The sequence below is a fragment of the Oncorhynchus kisutch genome, linkage group LG11, assembly GCF_002021735.2.
Source record: "Oncorhynchus kisutch isolate 150728-3 linkage group LG11, Okis_V2, whole genome shotgun sequence".
NCBI classification, from domain to species: domain Eukaryota; kingdom Metazoa; phylum Chordata; class Actinopteri; order Salmoniformes; family Salmonidae; genus Oncorhynchus; species Oncorhynchus kisutch.
The window spans coordinates 82,906,465-82,932,698 of record NC_034184.2 but is presented as its reverse complement, the minus strand read 5'-3'; the positions used below and the strand labels follow the sequence as shown (position 1 = coordinate 82,932,698).

The 26,234-nt window shown below is 43.0% G+C and overlaps 1 protein-coding gene across 1 annotated transcript in view; it reads right to left on the bottom strand.

Annotated features, from left to right (window-relative positions):
• Positions 1-25,186, bottom strand: part of LOC109875790 (noelin-3-like) — a 50,277-nt gene extending 25,091 nt beyond the window's left edge. The window contains exon 1 of the mRNA XM_020468196.2: positions 24,766-25,186. Coding sequence (XP_020323785.2) covers positions 24,766-24,834 — 69 coding nt within the window. The 5' untranslated portion in view covers positions 24,835-25,186. The remainder of the gene's footprint in view (positions 1-24,765) is intronic.
• Positions 25,187-26,234: the final 1,048 nt, after the last annotated feature.

Here is a 26,234-nt window from a genome sequence, read left to right as displayed (position 1 = left end):
ACAAGCTCTCTGACCCCATTGGCTACTTAATGGGCAACGTATCATCAAAACTATGATCTCGTTAGAAAACTCAAATCACATTCCTACACAACGTAAAGGATGTAAATCTGACAGACACAGTGGGAAAGCTCTTCAAGTTATTCCCCACATCCAGATGTTTTGAAATATTGTTCACTTCTGGACGATAGAGTTTTGGGTGGCAAAATGTCTCTGTAACAAAGCAACATTCCAATCACCACTCCTGAAGACCAAAAATAGTTCCCTGCTGCATACAATTTACGATTGGCGTGCGGTGTCATAAAACCCACACATCATACCTCCTCCCCTCTGCGGGTGAGAGGGCTCTGGTGGTCGTGGATCCATTGTAACCTGATCTTTGGATCCTCACAGGAGAGTCATGACACCATGTCAGATGCTTCTCCCATTTTGTTATCGTTCTATGTTTTGTTATTATTAAACTCACTAACTGCACCTGCTTCCTGACTCCCTACGTCTATGTTACATAGGCGCATAACGAGTTTGCTTGTTGGAACTGCACAGGGGAAGTCTAGTTAAACCAAACTTCTAAACCATTCTCCTCTGTTATTATGGGCCCTGCATGCTGTGCAGTAAAGTGCGTCTAATATGGGGACTGTCTGCATCACACACTCACAAACACATTTCCCTGGGTGCTGTGGAATGATATCTGTCTAATATGGGGACTGTCTGCAACACACACTCACAAACACATTTCCCTGGGTGCTGTGGAATGATATTTGTCTGTTATGGGGCTGTCTGCAACACCGCTCAGGGCCACAATTACTGTAACTAAGAAGAGGAAGGAGGGATGGATGAGAGGAGAAAGGGATAGATATATAGATCTCCTGAACATCTCTAAAACTAAGAACATTATATTTGGTACAAATGATTCAATAAGCTCTAGACCTCAGCTGAATCTGGTAATGAATGGTGCGACTGTTGAACAAGTTGAGGAGACTAAATTACTAGGTGTTACCTTAGATTGTAAACTGTCATGGTCTAAACATATAGATTCAATGGTTGTAAAGATGGGGAAAGGTCCGTAATAAAGGGATGCTCTGCTTTTTTTACACCACACTCCACAAAGCAAGTCCTGCAGGATCTAGTTTGGCCTTATCTTGATTAATGTCCAGCCATGTGGTCAAGTGCTGCAAAGAAAGACCTAGTTAAGCTGCAGCTGGACCAGAACAGAGTGGCATATCTTGCTCTTCATTGTAGTCAGAGGGCTAATATAAATACTATGCATGCCAGTCTCTTTGGCGAAGAGTTGAGGAGAGACTGACTAGATCACATCTTCTTTTAATAAGAAACATTAATGTGCTAAAAATTCCACATTGTTTCCATAGTCAATTTACGCACAGCTCTGACACACACAAACTTATCCCACCAGACATGCCACCAGGGGTCTTTTCATAGTTGCCAATGACTGGAACGAACTACAAAAATCTCTGAAACTGGAAACACTTATCTCCCTCACTAGCTTTAAGCACCAACTGTCAGAGCAGCTCACAGATTACTGCACCTGTACATAGCCCACCTATAATTTAGCCCAAACAACTACCTCTTTCCCAACTGTATTTAATTTTAATTTATTTATTTATTTTGCTCCTTTGCACCCCATTATTTTTTTATTTCTACTTTGCACATTCTTCCATTGCAAAACTACCATTCCAGTATTTTACTTGCTATATTGTATTTACTTTGCCATCATGGCCTTTTTTGCCTTTACCTCCCTTCTCACCTCACATTGTATATAGACTTGTTTATACTGCATTATTGACTGTATGTTTGTTTTTACTCCATGTGTAACTCTGTGTCGTTTTATCTGTCGAACTGCTTTGCTTTATCTTGGCCAGGTCGCAATTGTAAATGAGAACTTGTTCTCAACTTGCCTACCTGGTTAAATAAAGGTAAAATAAATAAAATAAATAAAATAGTCCCCAAATCCAAGAAAGCATACACTAAAAATGTTTTAAAATTGAACCTTTATTTAACTAGGCAAGTCAGTTAAGAACAAATTCTTACTTACAATGACGGCCTACCGGGAAACAATTGGTTCACTGCCTTATTAAAGGGCAGAACGACAGATTTTTACGTTGTCAGCTCGGGGATTCAATCCTGCAACCTTTCAGTTACTGGCCCCAACTCTCTAACCACTAAGCTACAGGCTAACATTAAGCAATGCAGGTGATCAAAGAAATGCAGTTTTCTCTCAGTGTCTCCCACTACAGCTATCCATATTGGTCATGCAAATAACTCGATAAAGACACCAGTCCAATGATGTATTATTATTGACATTAAACTTTCTTTAGATATTATCAGCTTTATCTCCCTATGGGCGATGTTAGCTCTAAGAATAATCAGCTTTATCTCCCTATGGGTGATGTTAGCTCTAAGAATAATCAGCATTATCTCCCTATGGGTGATGTTAGCTCTAAGAATATTCAGCGTTATCTCCCTATGGGCGACGTTAGCTCTAAGAATAATCAGCTTTATCTCCCTATGGGTGATGTTAGCTCTAAGAATAATCAGCATTATCTCCCTATGGGTGATGTTAGCTCTAAGAATAATCAGCTTTATCTCCCTATGGGTGATGTTAGCTCTAAGAATAATCAGCTTTATCTCCCTATGGGTGATGTTAGCTCTAAGAATAATCAGCTTTATCTCCCTATGGGTGATGTTAGCTCTAAGAATAATCAGCTTTATCTCCCTATGGGTGATGTTAGCTCTAAGAATAATCAGCTTTATCTCCCTATGGGTGATGTTAGCTCTAAGAATAATCAGCTTTATCTCCCTATGGGCAAATAACTCGATAAAGACACCAGTCCAATGATGTATTACTATTGACATTAAACTTTCTTTAGATATTATCAGCTTTATCTCCCTATGGGCGACGTTAGCTCTAAGAATAATCAGCTTTATCTCCCTATGGGTGATGTTAGCTCTAAGAATAATCAGCATTATCTCCCTATGGGTGATGTTAGCTCTAAGAATAATCAGCTTTATCTCCCTGTGGGTGATGTTAGCTCTAAGAATAATCAGCTTTATCTCCCTATGGGTGATGTTAGCTCTAAGAATAATCAGCATTATCTCCATATGGGTGATGTTAGCTCTAAGAATAATCAGCATTATCTCCCTATGGGTGATGTTAGCTTGAAGAATAATCAGCTTTATCTCCATATGGGTGATGTTAGCTCTAAGAATAATCAGCTTTATCTCCCTATGGATGATGTTAGCTCTAAGAATAATCAGCTTTATCTCCCTATGGGCGATGTTAGCTCTAAGAATAATCAGCTTTATCTCCCTGTGGGTGATGTTAGCTCTAAGAATAATCAGCTTTATCTCCCTATGGGCGGTGTTAGCTCTAAGAATAATCAGCTTTATCTCCCTATGGGCGACGTTAGCTCTAAGAATAATCAGCTTTATCTCCCTATGGGCGATGTTAGCTCTAAGAATAATCAGCTTTATCTCCCTATGGGCGATGTTAGCTCTAAGAATAATCAGCTTTATCTCCCTATGGGTGATGTTAGCTCTAAGAATAATCAGCTGTACCTCCCTATGGGTGATGTTAGCTCTAAGAATAATCAGCTTTATCTCCCTATGGGCGATGTTAGCTCTAAGAATAATCAGCTGTACCTCCCTATGGGCGATGTTAGCTCTAAGAATAATCAGCATTATCTCCCTATGGGTGATGTTAGCTCTAAGAATAATCAGCTTTATCTCCCTATGGGTGATGTTAGCTCTAAGAATAATCAGCTTTATCTCCCTATGGGTGATGTTAGCTCTAAGAATAATCAGCTTTATCTCCCTATGGGTGATGTTAGCTCTAAGAATAATCAGCTTTATCTCCCTATGGGTGATGTTAGCTCTAAGAATAATCAGCTTTATCTCCCTATGGGTGATGTTAGCTCTAAGAATAATCAGCTTTATCTCCCTATGGGCAAATAACTCGATAAAGACACCAGTCCAATGATGTATTACTATTGACATTAAACTTTCTTTAGATATTATCAGCTTTATCTCCCTATGGGCGACGTTAGCTCTAAGAATAATCAGCTTTATCTCCCTATGGGTGATGTTAGCTCTAAGAATAATCAGCATTATCTCCCTATGGGTGATGTTAGCTCTAAGAATAATCAGCTTTATCTCCCTGTGGGTGATGTTAGCTCTAAGAATAATCAGCTTTATCTCCCTATGGGTGATGTTAGCTCTAAGAATAATCAGCATTATCTCCATATGGGTGATGTTAGCTCTAAGAATAATCAGCATTATCTCCCTATGGGTGATGTTAGCTTGAAAAATAATCAGCTTTATCTCCATATGGGTGATGTTAGCTCTAAGAATAATCAGCTTTATCTCCCTATGGATGATGTTAGCTCTAAGAATAATCAGCTTTATCTCCCTATGGGCGATGTTAGCTCTAAGAATAATCAGCTTTATCTCCCTGTGGGTGATGTTAGCTCTAAGAATAATCAGCTTTATCTCCCTATGGGCGGTGTTAGCTCTAAGAATAATCAGCTTTATCTCCCTATGGGCGACGTTAGCTCTAAGAATAATCAGCTTTATCTCCCTATGGGCGATGTTAGCTCTAAGAATAATCAGCTTTATCTCCCTATGGGCGATGTTAGCTCTAAGAATAATCAGCTTTATCTCCCTATGGGTGATGTTAGCTCTAAGAATAATCAGCTGTACCTCCCTATGGGTGATGTTAGCTCTAAGAATAATCAGCTTTATCTCCCTGTGGGTGATGTTAGCTCTAAGAATAATCAGCTTTATCTCCCTATGGGTGATGTTAGCTTGAAAAATAATCAGCTTTATCTCCATATGGGTGATGTTAGCTCTAAGAATAATCAGCTTTATCTCCCTATGGATGATGTTAGCTCTAAGAATAATCAGCTTTATCTCCCTATGGGCGATGTTAGCTCTAAGAATAATCAGCTTTATCTCCCTGTGGGTGATGTTAGCTCTAAGAATAATCAGCTTTATCTCCCTATGGGCGGTGTTAGCTCTAAGAATAATCAGCTTTATCTCCCTATGGGCGACGTTAGCTCTAAGAATAATCAGCTTTATCTCCCTATGGGCGATGTTAGCTCTAAGAATAATCAGCTTTATCTCCCTATGGGCGATGTTAGCTCTAAGAATAATCAGCTTTATCTCCCTATGGGTGATGTTAGCTCTAAGAATAATCAGCTGTACCTCCCTATGGGTGATGTTAGCTCTAAGAATAATCAGCTTTATCTCCCTATGGGCGATGTTAGCTCTAAGAATAATCAGCTGTACCTCCCTATGGGCGATGTTAGCTCTAAGAATAATCAGCTTTATCTCCCTATGGGTGATGTTAGCTCTAAGAATAATCAGCTGTACCTCCCTATGGGTGATGTTAGCTCTAAGAATAATCAGCTGTACCTCCCTATGGGCGATGTTAGCTCTAAGAATAATCAGCTGTACCTCCCTATGGGTGATGTTAGCTCTAAGAATAATCAGCTGTACCTCCCTATGGGTGATGTTAGCTCTAAGAATAATCAGCTGTACCTCCCTATGGGCGATGTTAGCTCTAAGAATAATCAGCTGGTCCTCCCTATGGGTGATGTTAGCTCTAAGAATAATCAGCTTTATCTCCCTATGGGTGATGTTAGCTCTAAGAATAATCAGCTGTACCTCCCTATGGGTGATGTTAGCTCTAAGAATAATCAGCTTTATCTCCCTATGGGCGATGTTAGCTCTAAGAATAATCAGCATTATCTCCCTATGGGTGATGTTAGCTCTAAGAATAATCAGCTTTATCTCCCTATGGGTGATGTTAGCTCTAAGAATAATCAGCTTTATCTCCCTATGGGTGATGTTAGCTCTAAGAATAATCAGCTTTATCTCCCTATGGGTGATGTTAGCTCTAAGAATAATCAGCTTTATCTCCCTATGGGTGATGTTAGCTCTAAGAATAATCAGCTTTATCTCCCTATGGGTGATGTTAGCTCTAAGAATAATCAGCTTTATCTCCCTATGGGCAAATAACTCGATAAAGACACCAGTCCAATGATGTATTACTATTGACATTAAACTTTCTTTAGATATTATCAGCTTTATCTCCCTATGGGCGACGTTAGCTCTAAGAATAATCAGCTTTATCTCCCTATGGGTGATGTTAGCTCTAAGAATAATCAGCATTATCTCCCTATGGGTGATGTTAGCTCTAAGAATAATCAGCTTTATCTCCCTGTGGGTGATGTTAGCTCTAAGAATAATCAGCTTTATCTCCCTATGGGTGATGTTAGCTCTAAGAATAATCAGCATTATCTCCATATGGGTGATGTTAGCTCTAAGAATAATCAGCATTATCTCCCTATGGGTGATGTTAGCTTGAAAAATAATCAGCTTTATCTCCATATGGGTGATGTTAGCTCTAAGAATAATCAGCTTTATCTCCCTATGGATGATGTTAGCTCTAAGAATAATCAGCTTTATCTCCCTATGGGCGATGTTAGCTCTAAGAATAATCAGCTTTATCTCCCTGTGGGTGATGTTAGCTCTAAGAATAATCAGCTTTATCTCCCTATGGGCGGTGTTAGCTCTAAGAATAATCAGCTTTATCTCCCTATGGGCGACGTTAGCTCTAAGAATAATCAGCTTTATCTCCCTATGGGCGATGTTAGCTCTAAGAATAATCAGCTTTATCTCCCTATGGGCGATGTTAGCTCTAAGAATAATCAGCTTTATCTCCCTATGGGTGATGTTAGCTCTAAGAATAATCAGCTGTACCTCCCTATGGGTGATGTTAGCTCTAAGAATAATCAGCTTTATCTCCCTATGGGCGATGTTAGCTCTAAGAATAATCAGCTGTACCTCCCTATGGGCGATGTTAGCTCTAAGAATAATCAGCTTTATCTCCCTATGGGTGATGTTAGCTCTAAGAATAATCAGCTGTACCTCCCTATGGGTGATGTTAGCTCTAAGAATAATCAGCTGTACCTCCCTATGGGCGATGTTAGCTCTAAGAATAATCAGCTGTACCTCCCTATGGGTGATGTTAGCTCTAAGAATAATCAGCTGTACCTCCCTATGGGTGATGTTAGCTCTAAGAATAATCAGCTGTACCTCCCTATGGGCGATGTTAGCTCTAAGAATAATCAGCTGGTCCTCCCTATGGGTGATGTTAGCTCTAAGAATAATCAGCTTTATCTCCCTATGGGTGATGTTAGCTCTAAGAATAATCAGCTGTACCTCCCTATGGGTGATGTTAGCTCTAAGAATAATCAGCTGTACCTCCCTATGGGCGATGTAAGCTCTAAGAATAATCAGCTGTACCTCCCTATGGGCGATGTAAGCGATGTTAGCTAATAATTCCAGACACAGTAAATCATACTACCATAGACAGTATGTTCAGACCAGATCTATCCATCCATCCATCCAGATTATTATTATGTTCGGGTATTTCATAAGGATCCCCATTAGCTGTTGCAACAGCTGCAGATACTTTTCCTGTTGTCCACACAGAACATGAAACATCACATAATACAGAACATCAATAGACAAGAAACGCTCAATGAGAGAAGTTCAAACATTTAAAAACATCACACACAGCCTACTTAAATCAATACATACACACAGAATATCCTAAGTCAAATAGAGGAGAGGCGTTGTGCCATAAGGTGTTGCTTCATCTGTTTTTGAGCAATATGAGAAGGAAGGGAGTTCCTTGAAATAATGGCTCAATATAATTGGGGTGGCAGGTAGCCTAGTGTTTACCTGCCACCCAGCCTCACATGTCTGGCAGCTTCATTAAATAGTCTCAACGTCAACAGTGAAGAGGCGACTCTGTTATGCTGGCTTTCTAGGCAGAGTTCCTCTGTCCAGTGTCTGTTCTTTTGTCCATTTTAATTTTACATTTTTATTGGCCAGTCTGAGATATGGCTTTTTCTTTCCAACTCTGCCTAGAAGGCCAGCATCTCGGAGTTGCCTCTTCACTGTTGACGTTGAGACTGGTGTTTTGCGGGTACTATTTAATGAAGCTGCCAGTTGAGGACTTGTGAGGCATCTTTTTCTCAAACTAGACACTCTAATATACTTGTCCTCTTGCTCAGTTGTGCTCCGGGGCCTCCCACTCCTCTTTCTATTCTGGTTAGAGACAGTTTGCGCTTTTCTGTGAAGGGAGTAGTACACAGCATTGTACGAGACCTTCAGTTTCTTGGCAATTTCTCGCAAGGAATAGCCTTCATTTCTCAGAACATAAATAGACTGATGAGTTTCAGAAAAAAGGTCCTTGTTTCGGGCCATTTTGAGCCTATAATCGAACAAACAAATGCAGATGCTCCAGATACTCAATTAGTCTAAAGAAGGACTGTTTTATTGCTTCTTTAATCAGGACAACAGTTTTTAGCTGTGCTAACATAACTGCAAAAGGGTTTTCTAATGATCAATTAGACATTTAAAATGATAAACTTGATTTAGCTAACATAACGTGCTATTGGAACACAGGAGTGATGGTTGCTGATAACCCCTGCTGGGTTACTAACTTTAAACGCCACGTGCTAGCGTAGTAACGACTACTCCGCGGCCTCCATGTTCCATCTATTGCTGCTCCCTGGACCCTATGATCACTTGGCTACATAGCTGATGCCCGCTGGACTGTCCATTAATCACGGTACTCAATTCTGTTTATATATTTATTTTGTTTTTATTTATTTATTATTTATTTTTTGTTTGTTTATCTGCCGGCCCCAGGCGCGAACTCAGGCTCTGTGTGTAGTTAACCGACCCTCTGCCCAATCTTCGCCATTTTACCTGTTGTTTTTTTAGCCGATTAGCTGTTGTTGTTGTCTTAGCTAGCTCTCCAAATCAACACTTGTGATTAATTTATGCCTCGCTGTATGTCTCTCTCATATGTCAATATGCCTTTTATACTGTTGTTTAGGTTAGTTATCATTGTTTTAGTTTACTGCAGAGCCCCTAGTTCCACTCATTATACCTCAGATACCTCCTTTGTCCCACCTCCCACACATGCGGTGACCTCACCCATTATAACCAGCTTATCCAGAGATACAACCTCTCTTATCATCACTCAGTGTCTGGGCGTACCTCCACTGTACCCACACCTCACCATACCCCTGTCTGCATATTATGCCCTGGATCTATTCTACCACGCCCAAAAATCTGCTCCTCTTATTTTTTGTCCCCAATGCTCTAGGCGACCAGTTTTGATAACCTTTAGCCGTACCCTCATCCTAATCCTCCTCTGTTCCTCGGGTGATGTGGAGGTAAACCCAGGCCCCGCGTGTCCCCAGGCACCCTCATTTGTTGACTTCTGTGATCGAAAAAACCTTGGTTTCATGCATGTCAACATCTGAAGCCTCCTCCGTAAGTTTGTTTTACTCACTGCTTTAGCACACTCTGCTAACCCTGATGTCCTTGCCGTGTCTGAATCCTGGCTTAGGAAGGCCACCAACAATTCTGAGATTTCCATACCCAGCAACAACATTTTCCGTCAAGATAGAACTGCCAAAGGGGGAGGAGTTGCAATCTACTGCAGAGAGAGCCTGCAAAGTTCTGTCATACTTTCCAGGTCTATACCCAAACAGTTTGAACTTCTAATTTTAAAAATGAACCTCTCCAGAAATAAGTCTCTCACTGTTGCCGCCTGCTATCGACCCCCCTCCACTCCAAGCTGTGCCCTGGACACCATTTGTGAATTGATCGCCCCCCATCTAGCTTCAGAGTTCATTCTGTTAGGTGACCTAAACTGGGATATGCTTATCACCCCGGCAGTCCTACAATCTGAGCTAGATGCCCTCAATCTCACACAAATCATCAAGGAACCCACCAGGTACAACCCCATATCCGTTAACATAGGCACCCTCATAGACATTGTCCTGACCAACTTGCCCTCCAAATACATCTCTGCTGTTTTCAATCAGGATCTCAGCGATCACTGCCTCATTGCCTGTATCCGCTATGGATCCGCGGTCAAACGACCACCCCTCATCACTGTCAAACGATCCCTAAAACACTTCTCCGAGCAGGCCTTTCTAATCGACCTGGCCCGGGTATCCTGGAAGGATATTGACCTCATCCCGTCAGCCCTTGGTCCACTCCAGACCTGACTGCCCTTGACCAGCACAAAAAAATCCTGTGGCGGACTGCAATAGCATTGAATAGTCCCCACGATATGCAACTGTTCAGGGAAGTCAGGAACCAATACACGCAGTCAGTCAGGAAAGCAAAGATGAGCTTTTTGAAGCAGAAATTTGCATCCAGTAGCTCTAACTCCAAAAAGTTTTGGGACACTGCAAAGTCCATGGAGAACAAGAGCACCTCTTCCCAGCTGCCCATTGCACTGAGGCTAGGTAACACGGTCACCACTGATAAATCTATGATAATCTAAACATTTCAATAAGCATTTCTCAACGGCTGGCCATGCCTTCCTCCTGGCTACTCCAACCCCAGCCAACATCCCCCCCCCCCCCCCCGCGCAGCTACTCGCCCAAGCCTCTCCAGCTTCTCCTTCACCCAAATCCAGACAGCTGATGTTCTGAAAGAGCTGCAAAAACTGGACTCATACAAATCAGCTGGGCTAGACAATCTGGACCCTCTCTCTCTAAAACTATCCGCCGCCATTGTTGCAACCCCTATTACCAGCCTGTTCAACCTCTCTTTCGTATCGTCCGAGATTTAGAGCTACAGTGTTTTGGTAACATATCTTTTGTGATGTCACCATAAGTCGTGCTATAAATTCACAGACAACACAAAGATTCCTTGATGCCCTTCCAGACTCCCTCTGCCTACCCAAGGACGCCAGATGACAAAAATCAGTTAACCACCTAACTGAGGATCTCAATCTAACCTTGCGCAATACCCTAGATGCAGTTGCACCCCTAAAAACAAAAAAAATGTCTCATAAGAAACTAGCTCCCTGGTACACAGAAAATACCCGAGCTCTGAAGCAAGCTTCCAGAAAATTGGAACGGAAATGGCGCCACACCAAACTGGAAGTCTTCCGACTAGCTTGGAAGGACAGTACCGTGCAGTACCGTAGAGCCCTTACTGCTGCTCGATCATCCTATTTTTCTAACTTAATTGAGGAAAATAAGAACAATCCGAAATTCCTTTTTAAAACTGTCGCAAAGCTAACTAAAAAGCAGCATTCCCCAAGAGAGGATGACTTTCACTTTAGCAGTGATAAATTCATGAACTTCTTTGAGGAAAAGATTATGATTATTAGAAAGCAAATTACGGACTCCTCTTTAAACCTGCGTATTCCTCCAAACCTCAGTTGTCCTGAGTCTGCACAACTCTGCCAGGACCTAGGATCAAGAGAGACGCTCAAGTGTTTTAGTACTATATCTCTTGACACAATGATGAAAATAATCATGGCCTCTAAACCTTCAAGCTGCATACTGGACCCTATTCCAACTAAACTACTGAAAGAGCTGCTTCCTGTGCTTGGCCCTCCTATGTTGAACATAATAAACGGCTCTCTATCCACTGGATGTGTACCAAACTCACTAAAAGTGGCAGTAATAAAGCCTCTCTTGAAAAAGCCAAACCTTGACCCAGAAAATATAAAAAACTATCGGCCTATATCGAATCTTCCATTCCTCTCAAAAATTTTAGAGAAGGCTGTTGCGCAGCAACTCACTGCCTTCCTGAAGACAAACAATGTATACGAAATGCTTCAGTCTGGTTTTAGACCCCATCATAGCACTGAGACGGCACTTGTGAAGGTGGTAAATGACATTTTAAAAGCATCGGACCGAGGCTCTGCATCTGTCCTCGTGCTCCTAGACCTTAGTGCTGCTTTTGATACCATCGATCACCACATTCTTTTGGAGAGATTGGAAACCCAAATTGGTCTACACGGACATGTTCTGGCCTGGTTTAGATCTTATCTGTCGGAAAGATATCAGTTTGTCTCTGTGAATGGTTTGTCCTCTGACAAATCAACTGTAAATTTCGGTGTTCCTCAAGGTTCCGTTTTAGGACCACTATTGTTTTCACTATATATTTTACACATGTCTATATATTTTACCTCTTGGGGATGTTATTCGAAAACATAATGTAAACTTTCACTGCTATGCGGATGACACACAGCTGTACATTTCAATGAAACATGGTGAAGCCCCAAAATTGCCCTCGCTAGAAGCATGTGTTTCAGACATAAGGAAGTGGATGGCTGCAAACTTTCTACTATTAAACTCGGACAAAACAGAGATGCTTGTTCTAGGTCCCAAGAAACAAAGAGATCTTCTGTTGAATCTGACAATTAATCTTAATGGTTGTACAGTTGTCTCAAATAAAACTGTGAAGGACCTCGGCGTTACTCTGGACCCTGATCTCTCTTTTGAAGAACATATCAAGACCATTTCGAGGACAGCTTTTTTCCATCTACGTAACATTGCAAAAATCTGAAACTTTCTGTCCAAAAATGATGCAGAAAAATTAATCCATGCTTTTGTCACTTCTAGGTTAGACTACTGCAATGCTCTATTTTCCGGCTACCCGGATAAAGCACTAAATAAACTTCAGTTAGTGCTAAATACGGCTGCTAGAATCCTGACTAGAACCAAAAAATTTGATCATATTACTCCAGTGCTAGCCTCTCTACACTGGCTTCCTGTCAAAGCAAGGGCTGATTTCAAGGTTTTACTGCTAACCTACAAAGCATTACATGGGCTTGCTCCTACCTATCTCTCTGATTTGGTCCTGTCGTACATACCTACACGTACGCTACGGTCACAAGACGCAGGCCTCCTAATTGTCCCTAGAATTTCTAAGCAAACAGCTGGAGGCAGGGCTTTCTCCTATAGAGCTCCATTTTTATGGAACTTATCTCTTCAGTGGGTCATATGATTGAGTGTAGTCTGGCCCAGGAGTGGGAAGGTGAACGGAAAGGCTCTGGAGCAACGAACCGCCCTTGCTGTCTCTGCCTGGCCGGTTCCCCTCTTTCCACTGGGATTCTCTGCCTCTAACCCTATTACAGGGGCTGAGTCACTGGCTTGCTGGGGCTCTCTCATGCCGTCCCTGGAGGGGGTGCGTTACCTGAGTGGGTTGATTCACTGTTGTGGTCATCCTGTCTGGGTTGGCGCCCCCCCCCCCCTTGGGTTGTGCCGTGGCGGAGATCTTTGTGGGCTATACTCAGCCTTGTCTCAGGATGGTAAGTTGGTGGTTGAAGATATCCCTCTAGTGGTGTAGGGGCTGTACTTTGGCAAAGTGGGTGGGGTTATATCCTTCCTGTTTGGCCCTGTCCGGGGGTGTCCTCGGATGGGGCCACAGTGTCTCCTGACCCCTCCTGTCTCAGCCTCCAGTATTTATGCTGCAGTAGTTTGTGTCGGGGGGCTGGGGTCAGTTTGTTATATCTGGAGTACTTCTCCTGTCCTATTCGGTGTCCTGTGTGAATCTAAGTGTGCGTTCTCTAATTCTCTCCTTCTCTCTTTCTTTCTCTCTCTCGGAGGACCTGAGCCCTAGGACCATGCCCCAGGACTACCTGACATGATGACTCCTTGCTGTCCCCAGTCCACCTGGCCATGCTGCTGTTCCAGTTTCAACTGACCTGAGCCCTAGGACCATGCCCCAGGACTACCTGACATGATGACTCCTTGCTGTCCCCAGTCCACCTGGCCATGCTGCTGCTCCAGTTTCAACTTCCACCTGACCGTGCTGCTGCTCCAGTTTCAACTGTTCTGCCTTATTATTATTCGACCATGCTGGTCATTTATGAACATTTGAACATCTTGGCCATGTTCTGTTATAATCTCCACCTGGCACAGCCAGAAGAGGACTGGCCACCCCACATAGCCTGGTTCCTCTCTAGGTTTCTTCCTAGGTATTGGCCTTTCTAGGGAGTTTTTCCTAGCCACCGTGCTTCTACACCTGCATTGCTTGCTGTTTGGGGTTTTAGGCTGGGTTTCTGTACAGCACTTTGAGATATCAGCTGATGTACGAAGGGCTATATAAATACATTTGATTTGATTTGATTTGATAATGTTCTCACCAGACTGTTCCCACAACCTAATGAAACATTCTGGGAACCTTTAAAGATTAAATGTTTTCTTGGAATGTTTTATGCAAACATTCTATAATCATCAGCATGGCTTTGTGTTATGAGAACATTTGCTGCGACCTAACGAATGTTCTGAGAACGTTTACAAAACCAATTTTGGTTTGCTGGGCCCACTGTAACAAAATAATGCACTGTTTTGTTTATTTCCGATCCAATACCCGGAGCTTTGAAGACAAGGACCCAGTGAAAACCAACATGTATTATAACAAATTGTTTTGACGTCAGTGTTGTTGTCACATCATTAGGCTTGTGATTTTTTTTATTCACAAGGAATTGTAAAGCAGTCATGCTGACTCACAGAGAGATAGGGGTGGGAGAGAGAGAGAGAGAGAGAGAGAGAGAGAGAGAGAGAGAGAGAGAGCGAGAGAGAGAGCGAGAGAGCGAGAGAGAGAGAGCGAGAGAGAGACAGACAGAACGAGAGAGAGAGAGAGATACATGAGAGAGAGAGAGAGAGAAAGAGAGAGAGAGAAAGGGATCTGCATGTCAAGGACTTTTGTCTCTCACGTCCTGACCTCTGTTCGACAGTCTCCTCATCTCATATTTAGCTTGAACGAAAGTATTTGCCAAGCCAAATCTCCTGAACTGAATGATTAATATTTCATATTAGCGAAAATAGCTGCGAGGGATTTGAAGAGAATCAATTTATAGTGGAAAATATCACCAGCTGTTGGCAATTGTCTCTGTCCCTCTGTCCCTTGAGTTTCACATTCATATTCAACATCAAATAATGTTTTTTTTCTCACAATGTGGTATAATAGACGAAACCAAGAGATACATTCACGGGACAAATTACAATGGTTTGATCTTATCTAGGGCTCTAATGTACCATTTTCATCTCATTGAGCCTTAACCCTACATACTAGGGTAAGCTGTATTCTCTCACATTTTACAGATCAATTAACACTGACCGCTGTGTGTGTGTGTGCGTGCGTGCGTGTGTGTGTGCATGTGCGTGCGTGTGTGTGCGTGCGTGTGTGCGTGTGTGTGTGTGTGTGCGTGTGTGCATGTGCGTGCGTGTGTGTGCGTGCGTGTGCGTGTGTGTGTGTACGTGCGTGTGTGCATGTGCGTGCGCGTGCGTGTGTGAGTGCGTGTGCGTGTGTGCGTGTGTGTACGTGCGTGCGTGCGTGTACGTGCGTGTGTGTGTGTACATGCGTGTGTGTGTACGTGCGTGTGTGCGTGCGTGTGTGTGTGTGTGTGTGTGTGTGTGTGTGTGTGTGTACGTGCGTGTGTGCACGTGCGTGCGTGCGTGCGTGTGTGTGTGACTATATTGAGTTGCACCCCTTTTTTCCCTCAGAACAGCCTCTATTCGGCGAGGGCATGGACTCTGCAAGGTGCCAAAAGCGTTCCACAGGGATGCTGGGTCATGTTGAACCCAATGCTCCCCACAGTTTTGACAGGTTGGTTGCATGTCCTTTGGGTGGTGGACCATTATTGATACACACAGGAAACTGTTGAGTGTGAAAAACCCAGCAGTGTTGCAGTTCTTGACACAAACCGGCACACCTTGCACCAACTACCATACCCCATTCAAAAGCATATTTTGTCTTTACCCTCTGATTGGCACGCATACAAAATCTATGTCTCAATTGTCTCAAGGCTTAAAAATCCTTCTTTAACCTGTCTCCTCCCCTTCATCTACACTGATTGAAATAGATTTAACAAGTGACATCAATGAAGGATAATACATTTCACCTGGATTCACCTGGTCAGTCTGTCATGGAGAGAGAGCAGGTGTCCTTAATGTTTTCTATGTTCAGTGATCTCCAAAAGTATTGGGACAGTGCCACATGTGTTGTTGTTTTGACTCTGTACTCCAGAACTTTGGATTTGAAATGATACAACTGTGAGGTGAAAGAGCAGACTGTCAGCTTTCATTTGAGGGGATTTTCATCCATATCGGGTGAACCGTTTAGAAATTTCAGCGATTTTTGTACATAGTCCCTCCATTTTAGGGGACCTAAAGTATCGGGACAAATTCACGTTGTGTATTAAATCCTAAGAGTTATCAACCGTTATTCCCGTGCATCAATTTAATTAAAAAATCCCCATGAAAATCCGCCAGCTGGTTTTACTCCATGAGTCTCAAACACCTCATCCTCCTTTGTCAGCATTTCGCTTCTGTGGTGGAAGGTGGCAAAGCTACAATGGTGTTAGTCAGAACATGAGACATCCCGGTCTTCTCACAAAAACATCTATATCCTCTGAACGATTTTGGCCTGTAAAACTAATATGATCACTCTGGTCAAAGAGGAGACTCTCACACACACACAACGATGTTCTCCCTTTTGCTCATCTGAAGGTAACCCATACAAATGAATGGAACAACAAAAAATAAGGGGTTAAATATGTGTCCATAAAACTATCTATTTTCTGAGCTTTATTATACCTCCTAGATGTAGGGGAGACAATTCAAAACCTTATTCCTTTTTTTTTGCCATTTATGTTACGACTTCCACCGAAGTCGTTCCTCTCCTTGTTCGGGGCGGTGTTCGGGGCGGTGTTCGGGGCGGTGTTTGGGGTGGTGTTCGGGGCGGTGTTCGGGTCGGTGTTCGGGTCGGTGTTCGGAGGTCGACGTCACTGGTCTTCTAGCCATTTTGTCTTGTTTTCTTACACACCTGTTTTTCATTTCCATCATTAATTGTTGTGTATTTAACCTCTTTGGGGTCCCCCCCTTCTTCTCAATTTCCGCCTGAAGACATACCCTAATCTAACTGCCTGTAGCTCAGGCCCAGAGGCAAGGGTATGCATATTCTTGATATCATTTGAAAGGAAACACTCTGAATTTTGTGGAAATGTGAATTGAATTGTAGGAGAATATAACACCATAGATCTGGTAGAAGAAAATACAAGGAAATAAACATACGTTTTCTGTTTTTTATTGTTCCTGCATCATCTTTCAAATGAACAAGAACAGCCAAACATACAGAGAGGATGCTGGGGATGGTTTGAATGAAGAACATAGGATGGCAACAATAGCTGTGCAAAGGATTAGACAGATAACTTCCAAAATGAGCGAGCTTCATGACATTGAGCATAAAGTCACCCAGGTGTCCCACACAAATGTACCCAAATGTACCGAAGTGGCCGAATTGGTACAGTGATACATTTTGAAGGAAATAACTATATACAAACTACATAAATGCTATTCTAAAATACCCCAAAAAATAAATATATATATATATATATATGAAGAAAATAATTTAATTAAATAATAATAATAAACAAACAAACAAGGGTAAATATTTACACATTTTCTATTTACAATATTGTGAAGACCCTCAGTCCTCTACACAATATTGTGCTGCTGGTGCCATGGCCCATAGCAGTCTCTTTCTGCTGTAAAGCAGAGGCTTACTGAACAGGTGGTGCAGGTGTGGGGCATTTCCTGTGACAAAGGGCATAACGACGTCTCCCTACTGTGCCCTTTTTGCCCTGAGGCACATTCATGCCTGCAGAGATTAATCTGGGCAGGTGAACACCACTGGTTGGAGCAGAAGGGACAGAGGTAGAGGGGACAGAAGGTGCTGCAGTGGACTTGCTCTAGCTAGCAGGCTCCTGGATGAGCAGCTCCCTGAAGGCTAGCTGTGAGATGGGGGGCTGTCCACAGCTCTTGGCCATTTTCTTCTGGAGGATGAAGGAATTCACCACAGCAATGTCAATGAAATTATAGAAAAATGTTTTGTACCATTTCATGGTCTTGTGAAGAACATTGTAGTATCTTATCAGCGCATCTGACAGATCCACACCTCCCATGCTCTTGTTGTAGTCCTTCACAGCAGCTGGAATGGGGCCATTTTTGTGGTCCATGCCCCGGCACCATCTTCACACGCCTGACGACGTGATCTCCACTGAATGACGTGTGGAGACTGGAGCACATGACCACCTCTCTGGTGTCCATCCACTTCACAAAGAGCAGGCCATCTTCATGGATCCATCGCATGGTATCTCGCTCAGCCCGCTTAGGCATGTCGTTCACCTTGATCTTTGGAAATCCCACCCTGTTGGTACGAATGGTGCCACAAGCCGACACCTCCCGCTTCCTCAGCTCTGTAAACAGGTTAGGGCTTGTGTAGAGTTGTCCACAAGCAGTTTGTAGCCCTTCCCCAGCAGTTGAAAATCCAATAACTCCAAAACGGAATCATAACTCAGTCCATTACTGGTAGCAAAACTGTTTTTCCCCTCATAAACAAAAAAATTGCAAGTGTAGGCACATACAGAATCAGCCAAAACAAACAGCTTTTAACCCCATTTGGTTGGTTTGTTACGCATGTATTGTTTGCTGATTCTGGCCTTTGAAGCTACCATCCTCTCATCGATGGACAGGTTCTGGGCGGGCTGAAAATAAGTCTTGCAGGCATCAACGATGCTGGGGTAGAGAGGTTTTATTTTACAGAGCCTATCAAACCTTGGTGTGCCTCTCGTCTTGTCATTCTCCCCATCAACTTCTGGGTCACTGATGTGAAGTGCCCGTGAGATAGTCAGAAACCTTTTACAAGACATGACAGTCATGGGGAAAGGCAGTTGATTGAGAGCTGACATTTTCCAGTAGTCCCTTAGAGTTTTCAACTTCACCAGCCCCATGTAAATGACCATTGAAAAGTAGCAGAAAAGGTCTGACATGGAAATGGTCTTCCATGCCTCTTTCTTTCCTGCCTGCTTCTTAGCCCCGTACTTATCGGTGTTCGGCACCAGGGAATCAACAACTGACGAGGTGAAAAACAGTTGAAAAAGATGAAGGGGGCTGTACTTTGCAGTCATGTCTAGTTGAGGTCCTGGCTGCCTTTTGGGTCTAAAAACTGGTGGATTTGGTTCCACATCATCTTCTAACACAGAGTGCCAACGACCCTCTGGCCCTCTGTCTCCTCTCTTCCCCACCTCCTCTTCTTTGTCACTGACTTCACATCTCTAGATGGTCAGGTAGGTGTGGAGCCGGAGACAGCGTGGGTCCGGCTGGATGAACCAGCTTCAGAGGGAGATGGACACCTAGACATTGGTGGCTCAAATTCAGAATCACTGCCACTGTGAAAGATTTTAAAAATCAGTAACAATACTTTCACATATGAGCCCTGTATCAACACGTAATATAAACAGATATATATAGAGTACAGGGAACATAATCACTATGGTGAAGTGCTGATCAATTCCAAGTTTATGTATAAGGAATTTTAAATATATATCACACACACAGTATTGCCAATGTGTACTTAACACATTTCATTACAGTTGATATTTTTATTTAATGCAAATAAAATAAAAAAATCTCAAATGAATAATATTTCATATTAATTTCAAACAATGACGTTAGCATTAGAACTTACCAGAGTTTACGACAACGGCTGGTCTTCGAACGTATAACCATTACATATTGTCGTTTTACTTCCTGTCATTGGCTATCCTGCAAGCTAGATTTCAAGATGATCAGTGGTCATTGGGCCAAAATACAGTCTATCAACAATAGACCGGTCCTACCATTGGTGCGCAATGAGGTCATTGATTGGTGTCTTCAAATCAGTTTGTTTCGGTCAATACGTCCCGGGAAAAGAACCATCATGTATGGTTGTGTTAGTAACAACCAGAGGATTGCAATGAAACCAACCATGACTGGATAAACGTTTGTTTAGTGTGTGTAATTACCACGAACGCTTTGTCCAAAGTTGAATGAGACGGAAATCACGACGCAACCGGTTTACAAATGTTTTGTGTTAGGCTATAAAAATGTATTTTATCAAACAAAACGAACATTCACTGTTCACTTGGCATTGCCACCAGAGGAAGATCTTCAATGGTAAGCGATTTATTTTATTGTTATTTCTGACTTTCTTGACGCTAATGCTTGGTTGGAAAATGCTAGTAATACTTGTGTGTGTGTGTGTGTGTGTGTGTGTGTGTGTGTGTGGCGCTATCCACAGTAAATTGCATGTTTGCTTTCGCAGTAAGGGCTTTTTGAAATCTGACACAGTGGCAGAATGAATAAGACGTTCATCTTTTAAATGATGTAAAATGCATGTATTTACAAGAATGTTTAATACAACAAAGGTGTATTTTTTGTTTACTATAACAAATGGTGTATTTAAAATGTTAGCTCTCTGCAGTTTCACCGGATGTTGGCCTGGTGGGACGTGAGCGTCTCTCCTACCCTAGAGAGGTTAACCCTCTGTTCCCCCCATGTCCTTGTGCTGAATTGTTTGTTTGTAAGTGCTTGTATGTTATGTTACTGGTGCGCGTCAGGTTTTGTACCCATGTTGGTTATTTTTATATTGCCGTGGGTTTTGTAATTAAACTGCTCCGGCTATTACCTTTCTCTGGTCTCCTGCGTCTGACTTCACTGGCACCAGTTCCGCAACCCTTACAGAATTCCACACCACCCATATGGAGTCAGCAGGAGAAGGTGAACCTGGTATAGGGGTCGAGGAGCGCGTCCTGGAGCAAGAGGCGATGATCTACCATCTCGGCGCAGCCATGGACCCTCTTTGTCCAAATCATGGACCACTGGGAGTTTCTCCAGCGCCTCCCCCAGCACAACAGGGGCCTCCACTACTCACTGCCCCTGCACCCGGTTCCAGTGGGATTCGTCTCAAACTCCCCGGGGATGATGGGACGGCTGCCCGCTGCCAGGGTTTCCTGCTGCAGTTGGATTTATACCTGGCGACCGTCCACCCGGCTCCTTCGGGCCGTGAGAGGGTGTCCACCCTCGTCTCAGGGAAAGCCCTGGAGTGGGCCAGCGCCATGTGGGTGGAAGGAGATGCGGTGCTGGACCACTTTGAGGAGTTCATCTGTCATTTCCGGGCAGTCGTCAACCACCCGCCTGAGGGTAGAGCGGTGGGTGAACGTCTTTTCCACCTGCGGCAGGGGACGAGGAGCGCACAGGATGTGGGTAGGTTTCTGAGGTCTTATAGCCAGGACCGGCCGGGGGAGTGGGCGGCGTTCGTGCCCTGGGCAGAGATGGCCCAGAACTCGCTCCGCCACTCCTCCACTAATCTCTCCCACTTCCAGTGCGAACTGGGGTATCAGCCGGTTCTGGCTCAGACCGAGGCTCCTGTGGTGGACGACTCGTTCCGGCGCACAGAGGAAACATGGGACGCCGTCCATGTTCACCTTCTGCGTGCCATGCTGCGCCAGAAAGCCGGCGCAGACTGTCACCGCAGTTTGGCTCCGGTGTTCGTACCGGGGGACCGGGTCTGGCTCTCGACCCGAAACCTGCCCCTCCACCTGCCCTGCCGGAAGCTGGGTCTACGGTTTGTGGGACGATTTAAAGTCCTGAGGAGACAGAACGAGGTGAGTTACAGATTACAACTTCCCCCAGATTACCGTATTAACCCCTCGTTCCATGTGTCTCTCCTCAGGTTGGTGGTGGCTGGCCCGCTCCAGGAGTCTGAGGTGCGGGAGGTTCCTCCTCCCCCTCTGGACATCGAGGGGGACCCGGCGTACTCCGTTCGATCCATACTGGATTCAAGACGTCTGGCCTTCAGTAACTCGTGGACTGGGAGGGGTATGGTCCAGAGGAGAGATGCTGGGATCTGGTGGAGGACGTGTTGGACCCTTCAATGCTGCGGGAGTTCCACCGTCTCCGTCCGGATCGCCCTGCACCTCGCCCTCCAGGTCGTCCCCGAGGCCGGTGTCGGCGTGCTGCTGGAGGGGTAGCACCGAAGTCGTTTCCTCTCCTTGTTCGGGCGGTGTTCGGCGGTTGGCGTCACAGGTCTTCTAGCCATCTTCGATCCACTTTTCCCTTTCCATTTGTTTTGTCTTGTTTTCTTACACCTGGTTTCCATTTCCATCATTAATTGTTGTGTATTTAACCCTCTGTTTCCCCCATGTCCTTGTGTGGAATTGTTTGTTTGTAAGTGCTTGTACGCTATGTACCCATGTAGGTTATTTTTGTATTGCCGTGGGTTCTGTAATTAAACTGCTCTGGCTATTACCTATCTCTGCTCTCCTGCATCTCGCTTCACTGCCACCTGTTCCGCAACCCTTACAATTTATGACCGTGTTATTCAATGTGTTTCTATGAGCTATCGTAGTGAAGGCCAAGTTCAATATTTTTTCAAATAATAAAATGCATACCTAAAGAGGTCCAAAAATTCTAAATCAAATAGCTAAATGATCCATGGTATGACCATCCATACGTTAGCTAAGTAGGCTATAGTAGTAAAGGCCAAATTCAATATTTTATCAAATACAAGAATCAAATCAAATGTAAAATTCTAAATCAAATGATCCACGGTATGACCATCTTTAAACAACTCCATATGTTAGCCCCCCTCCCCCCCACAGACTTTTAGAGATGAAAATAGTCACAAGTTTAGTTTAGTATCTGGTCCCATATTCCTAAAAACACAACAATTACATCAAGCTTTTGACTCTACAGAGTTATTGTAAGCATTTGCTGTTTGTTTTTAGTGATGTTTCAAATAATTTTGTGCCCAATAGAAATTAATGGTAAATAATGTATTGTGTCACTTTTATTGTAAATAAGAATATATTATGTTTCTAAACACTTTTACATTCATGTGAATGCTACCATGTTTACGGATAGTCCTGAATGAATGGAGAACAATGATGAGTGAGAAAGTTACAGATGCACGAATATCATCTCCTCAATATATATTTTTTGTGCGTCTAACTTTCTCACTCATCATTGTTCTCGATTCATTCAGGACTATCCGTAATCATGGTAGCGTCCACATTCATCTAAACATGTTTAGAAACATATTCTATTGTGATTTACAATAAAAGTGACTCTAAAATGACACAATACCTGATTTACCATTCATTTCTATTGGTCACACAATAATCTGAAACACAACCAAAACAAACAGCAAATGCATCCAACAAGTGTGTAGAGTTGCAAGCTTGATGTAATCATTGTGTACTAGGACTATGGGATCAAATACTACGCTTTTGACTACTCTAATACACATAAGTGAATTCATTCCAACTTTTGGTCCCCTAACATGGGGAGTCTATGTACAAAACGTGCTGTAATTTCTAAAAGTTTCACTCTATGGATGAAAATACCCTCAAATTAAAGCTGACAGTCTGCACTTTAACCTCATAGTCATTGTATCATTTCAAATCCAAAGTTCTGGAGTACAGAGCCCAAAACAACAACAACACTTGTCACTGTCCCAATACTTTAGGAGCTCACTGTGGCGATCATCAAATTACACTGGGTTGTTTAAAGATGCTCAAGGTTTGATTGACAATGGTCTGACTGTCACAATGTGGTGATCAAATTACCAAAGTACTGTAATTTGACCAAGGTACTGTAAATTGATCAAGGTACTGTAAATTGACCAAAGTACTGTAAATTGACCAAAGTACTGTAAATTGACCAAGGTACTGTAAATTGACCAAAGTACTGTAAATTGATCAAGGTACTGTAAATTGACCAAAGTACTGTAAATTGATCAAGGTACTGTAAATTGACCAAGGTACTGTAAATTGACCAAAGTACTGTAAATTGATCAAGGTACTGTAAATTGACCAAAGTACTGAAAATTGTTCAAGGTACTGTAAATTGACCAAAGTACTGTAAATTGACCAAATTACTGTAAATTGTGACAGTTTTTAAAATGAATATCTAGGCCCATATCTGGTCGTATATTTCCGATAAAGGTTTGATTGAGTAAAACTTACACAGTAGCCTAATTAACCAATAAAAAAGTTAACTTGTATAAGGTTATCAATACATACATATATATTTGGAGTAATACATAGATGTGTCTCAGGGTAAAATGAAATTGGCCCTCTAGAACATATTGATATCAGAATAGCAATTGGCTGAGATCGGGAATCGACATGAAATCGAACTCAAGAAGAAGGAGACGGCACGCCGCCTGCGCCCCTTGTCGTTGATTGAATGGTTTCAGCACCACTGAGTTTTGAACAAGCTCGACAGCGTTCCTCACCACTCCGCCCAGTCGTCCTCAATCAGACAGCACCAAGTTGAGTTTCTTATTCGCTCATAGTTTCAACAGAGACGATCCGTGAAGGGGATAAAACCAACTGTCACTAGTTCACCTAAATTCCAAGTCTTGAATACTTCCTCGAAGAGGTTTATATGCGACAGAAAATATGAACACAGCTTCCATAGACTCCACTTGTCAGTGCCAGTATTCGTTCACTGACAACATCCTCTGGGAACGGGATGATACACTAGGAGAGCCGGTTGAGGAATTTAAGAAAAGCTAAAAACAGAAGTTGTGGTCTTTGACTACGTTAAAGATGTAGCCTACATAATGAAAATATCTATCAATTCGTGAGATTTATGTGGGATCCTGCAATAAGCATTTTCATCACTTTAAAGTTTCCGGTCTCCAGTGCTTAACATCCGAACGGGATCCACTGCTTGATTCTGCTGCTGAGTCTACTGTTCTCTCCGAATATTCAGGAGAATCAAATGCGAGTTATTACAATATACTCAGTCACTCTAAAAACAATCATTTTCTTGCCTCACTGATATTGTGAATTGTTCATATTATTTTGAATATTTTCAGACACAGTTATTGCAGGCAACGCCAAACGAAAACGAATATCAGAACATGCAATGTGTGTAGGCTAATTGAGGAGACCCATTCCATTTGAGGCTATGTGAATAAAGGTGAATTTAGGCACAACATCGCAGATCCTGAAGCAAAGACACGGAAACATGCAGAGATCTCGCGTTGAATTGTAAGAAATTAGGAGGGGAAACTCACCATTGACGGATATAATCCGAAGACCGTGATTGAAAGCACCGGGTACAGGACACTCAACAGAAAACGCATTCTGTCTGTCTTGAGGCAGTTACACTTTTCTCGCTTATTGCGGGACTGCGTCAGCGTCGCTACCGGTGTAGGCTGTGCCCGCCACTGTTCCGAGCGCTCCAACAGAAGAAAACGGATAGATCCACGATCATTCCCACCCACAGCTCCGTGGTATCTGGCGTGAAGCCAATACAGAAAGTGATGCTCGGTCTCATTAAAACTGACACCATAGATAAAAGTTTCTGCCAGGGGACGAGACAGACCTACGAGACTGCATGGGAGTCACACAACAGATGTGGCATCATGTGTTGTGTGTCCTGGGTGTTGGGGAGAAATGTTTGTTGATGTCGATCAGTTCCAAGACCTGCCACTCCTCACGCAGTGCCGAGAGAAAAGGCAACAGAACAGACAACAGTTACAAACACACACCTCCCACTGTGAAAGGACAGGACTTAGAGCTTTAATGACCTGATCAAGACACCACGTGTACACATTTACATTTATACATAAAATGCACTTTAATTGTTAACGAATAAAGGTGCATGACAAACTGTACTGGATGTACAGTAATACACCATATTGAAATGCATGAAACCTATGAAATATGAAGTGGTAAATACTCATTTCTTAGCATTACAATTTTTACAATGTGAAATTTGCTGCATTGCTGCCAGAAGTGGGATTGAGAGTGTGATGACTTCTTGGTGCCTACCGGTACCAGCGTTAAACCTCATCTACAGTACCATAAACCCCATTTTCAGTACCATAGACCTCATCTACAGTACCATAGACCTCATCTTCAGTACCATAGACCTCATCTTCAGTACCATAGACCTCATCTTCAGTACCATAGACCTCATCTACAGTACCATACACCTCATCTACAGTACCATAGACTTAGACCTCATCTACAGTACCATAGACCTCATCTTCAGTACCATAGACCTCATCTACAGTACCATACACCTCATCTACAGTACCATAGACTTAGACCTCATCTACAATAACAGGATTAGACCTCATCTCACAGTTTAGGGTTACCAGACTGAGTGTTGTATAGGGTTAGGGTTACCAGACTGAGTGTTGTATAGGGTTACCAGACTGAGTGTTGTATAGGGTTACCAGACTGAGTGTTGTATAGGGTTACCAGACTGAGTGTTGTATAGGGTCACCAGACTGAGTGTTGTATAGGGTTACCAGACCCAGACTGAGTGTTGTATAGGGTTACCAGACTGAGTGTTGTATAGGGTTACCAGACTGAGTGTTGTATAGGGTCACCAGACTGAGTGTTGTATAGGGTTACCAGACTGAGTGTTGTATAGGGTCACCAGACTGAGTGTTGTATAGGGTTACCAGACTGAGTGTTGTATAGGGTTACCAGACTGAGTGTTGTATAGGGTCACCAGACTGAGTGTTGTATA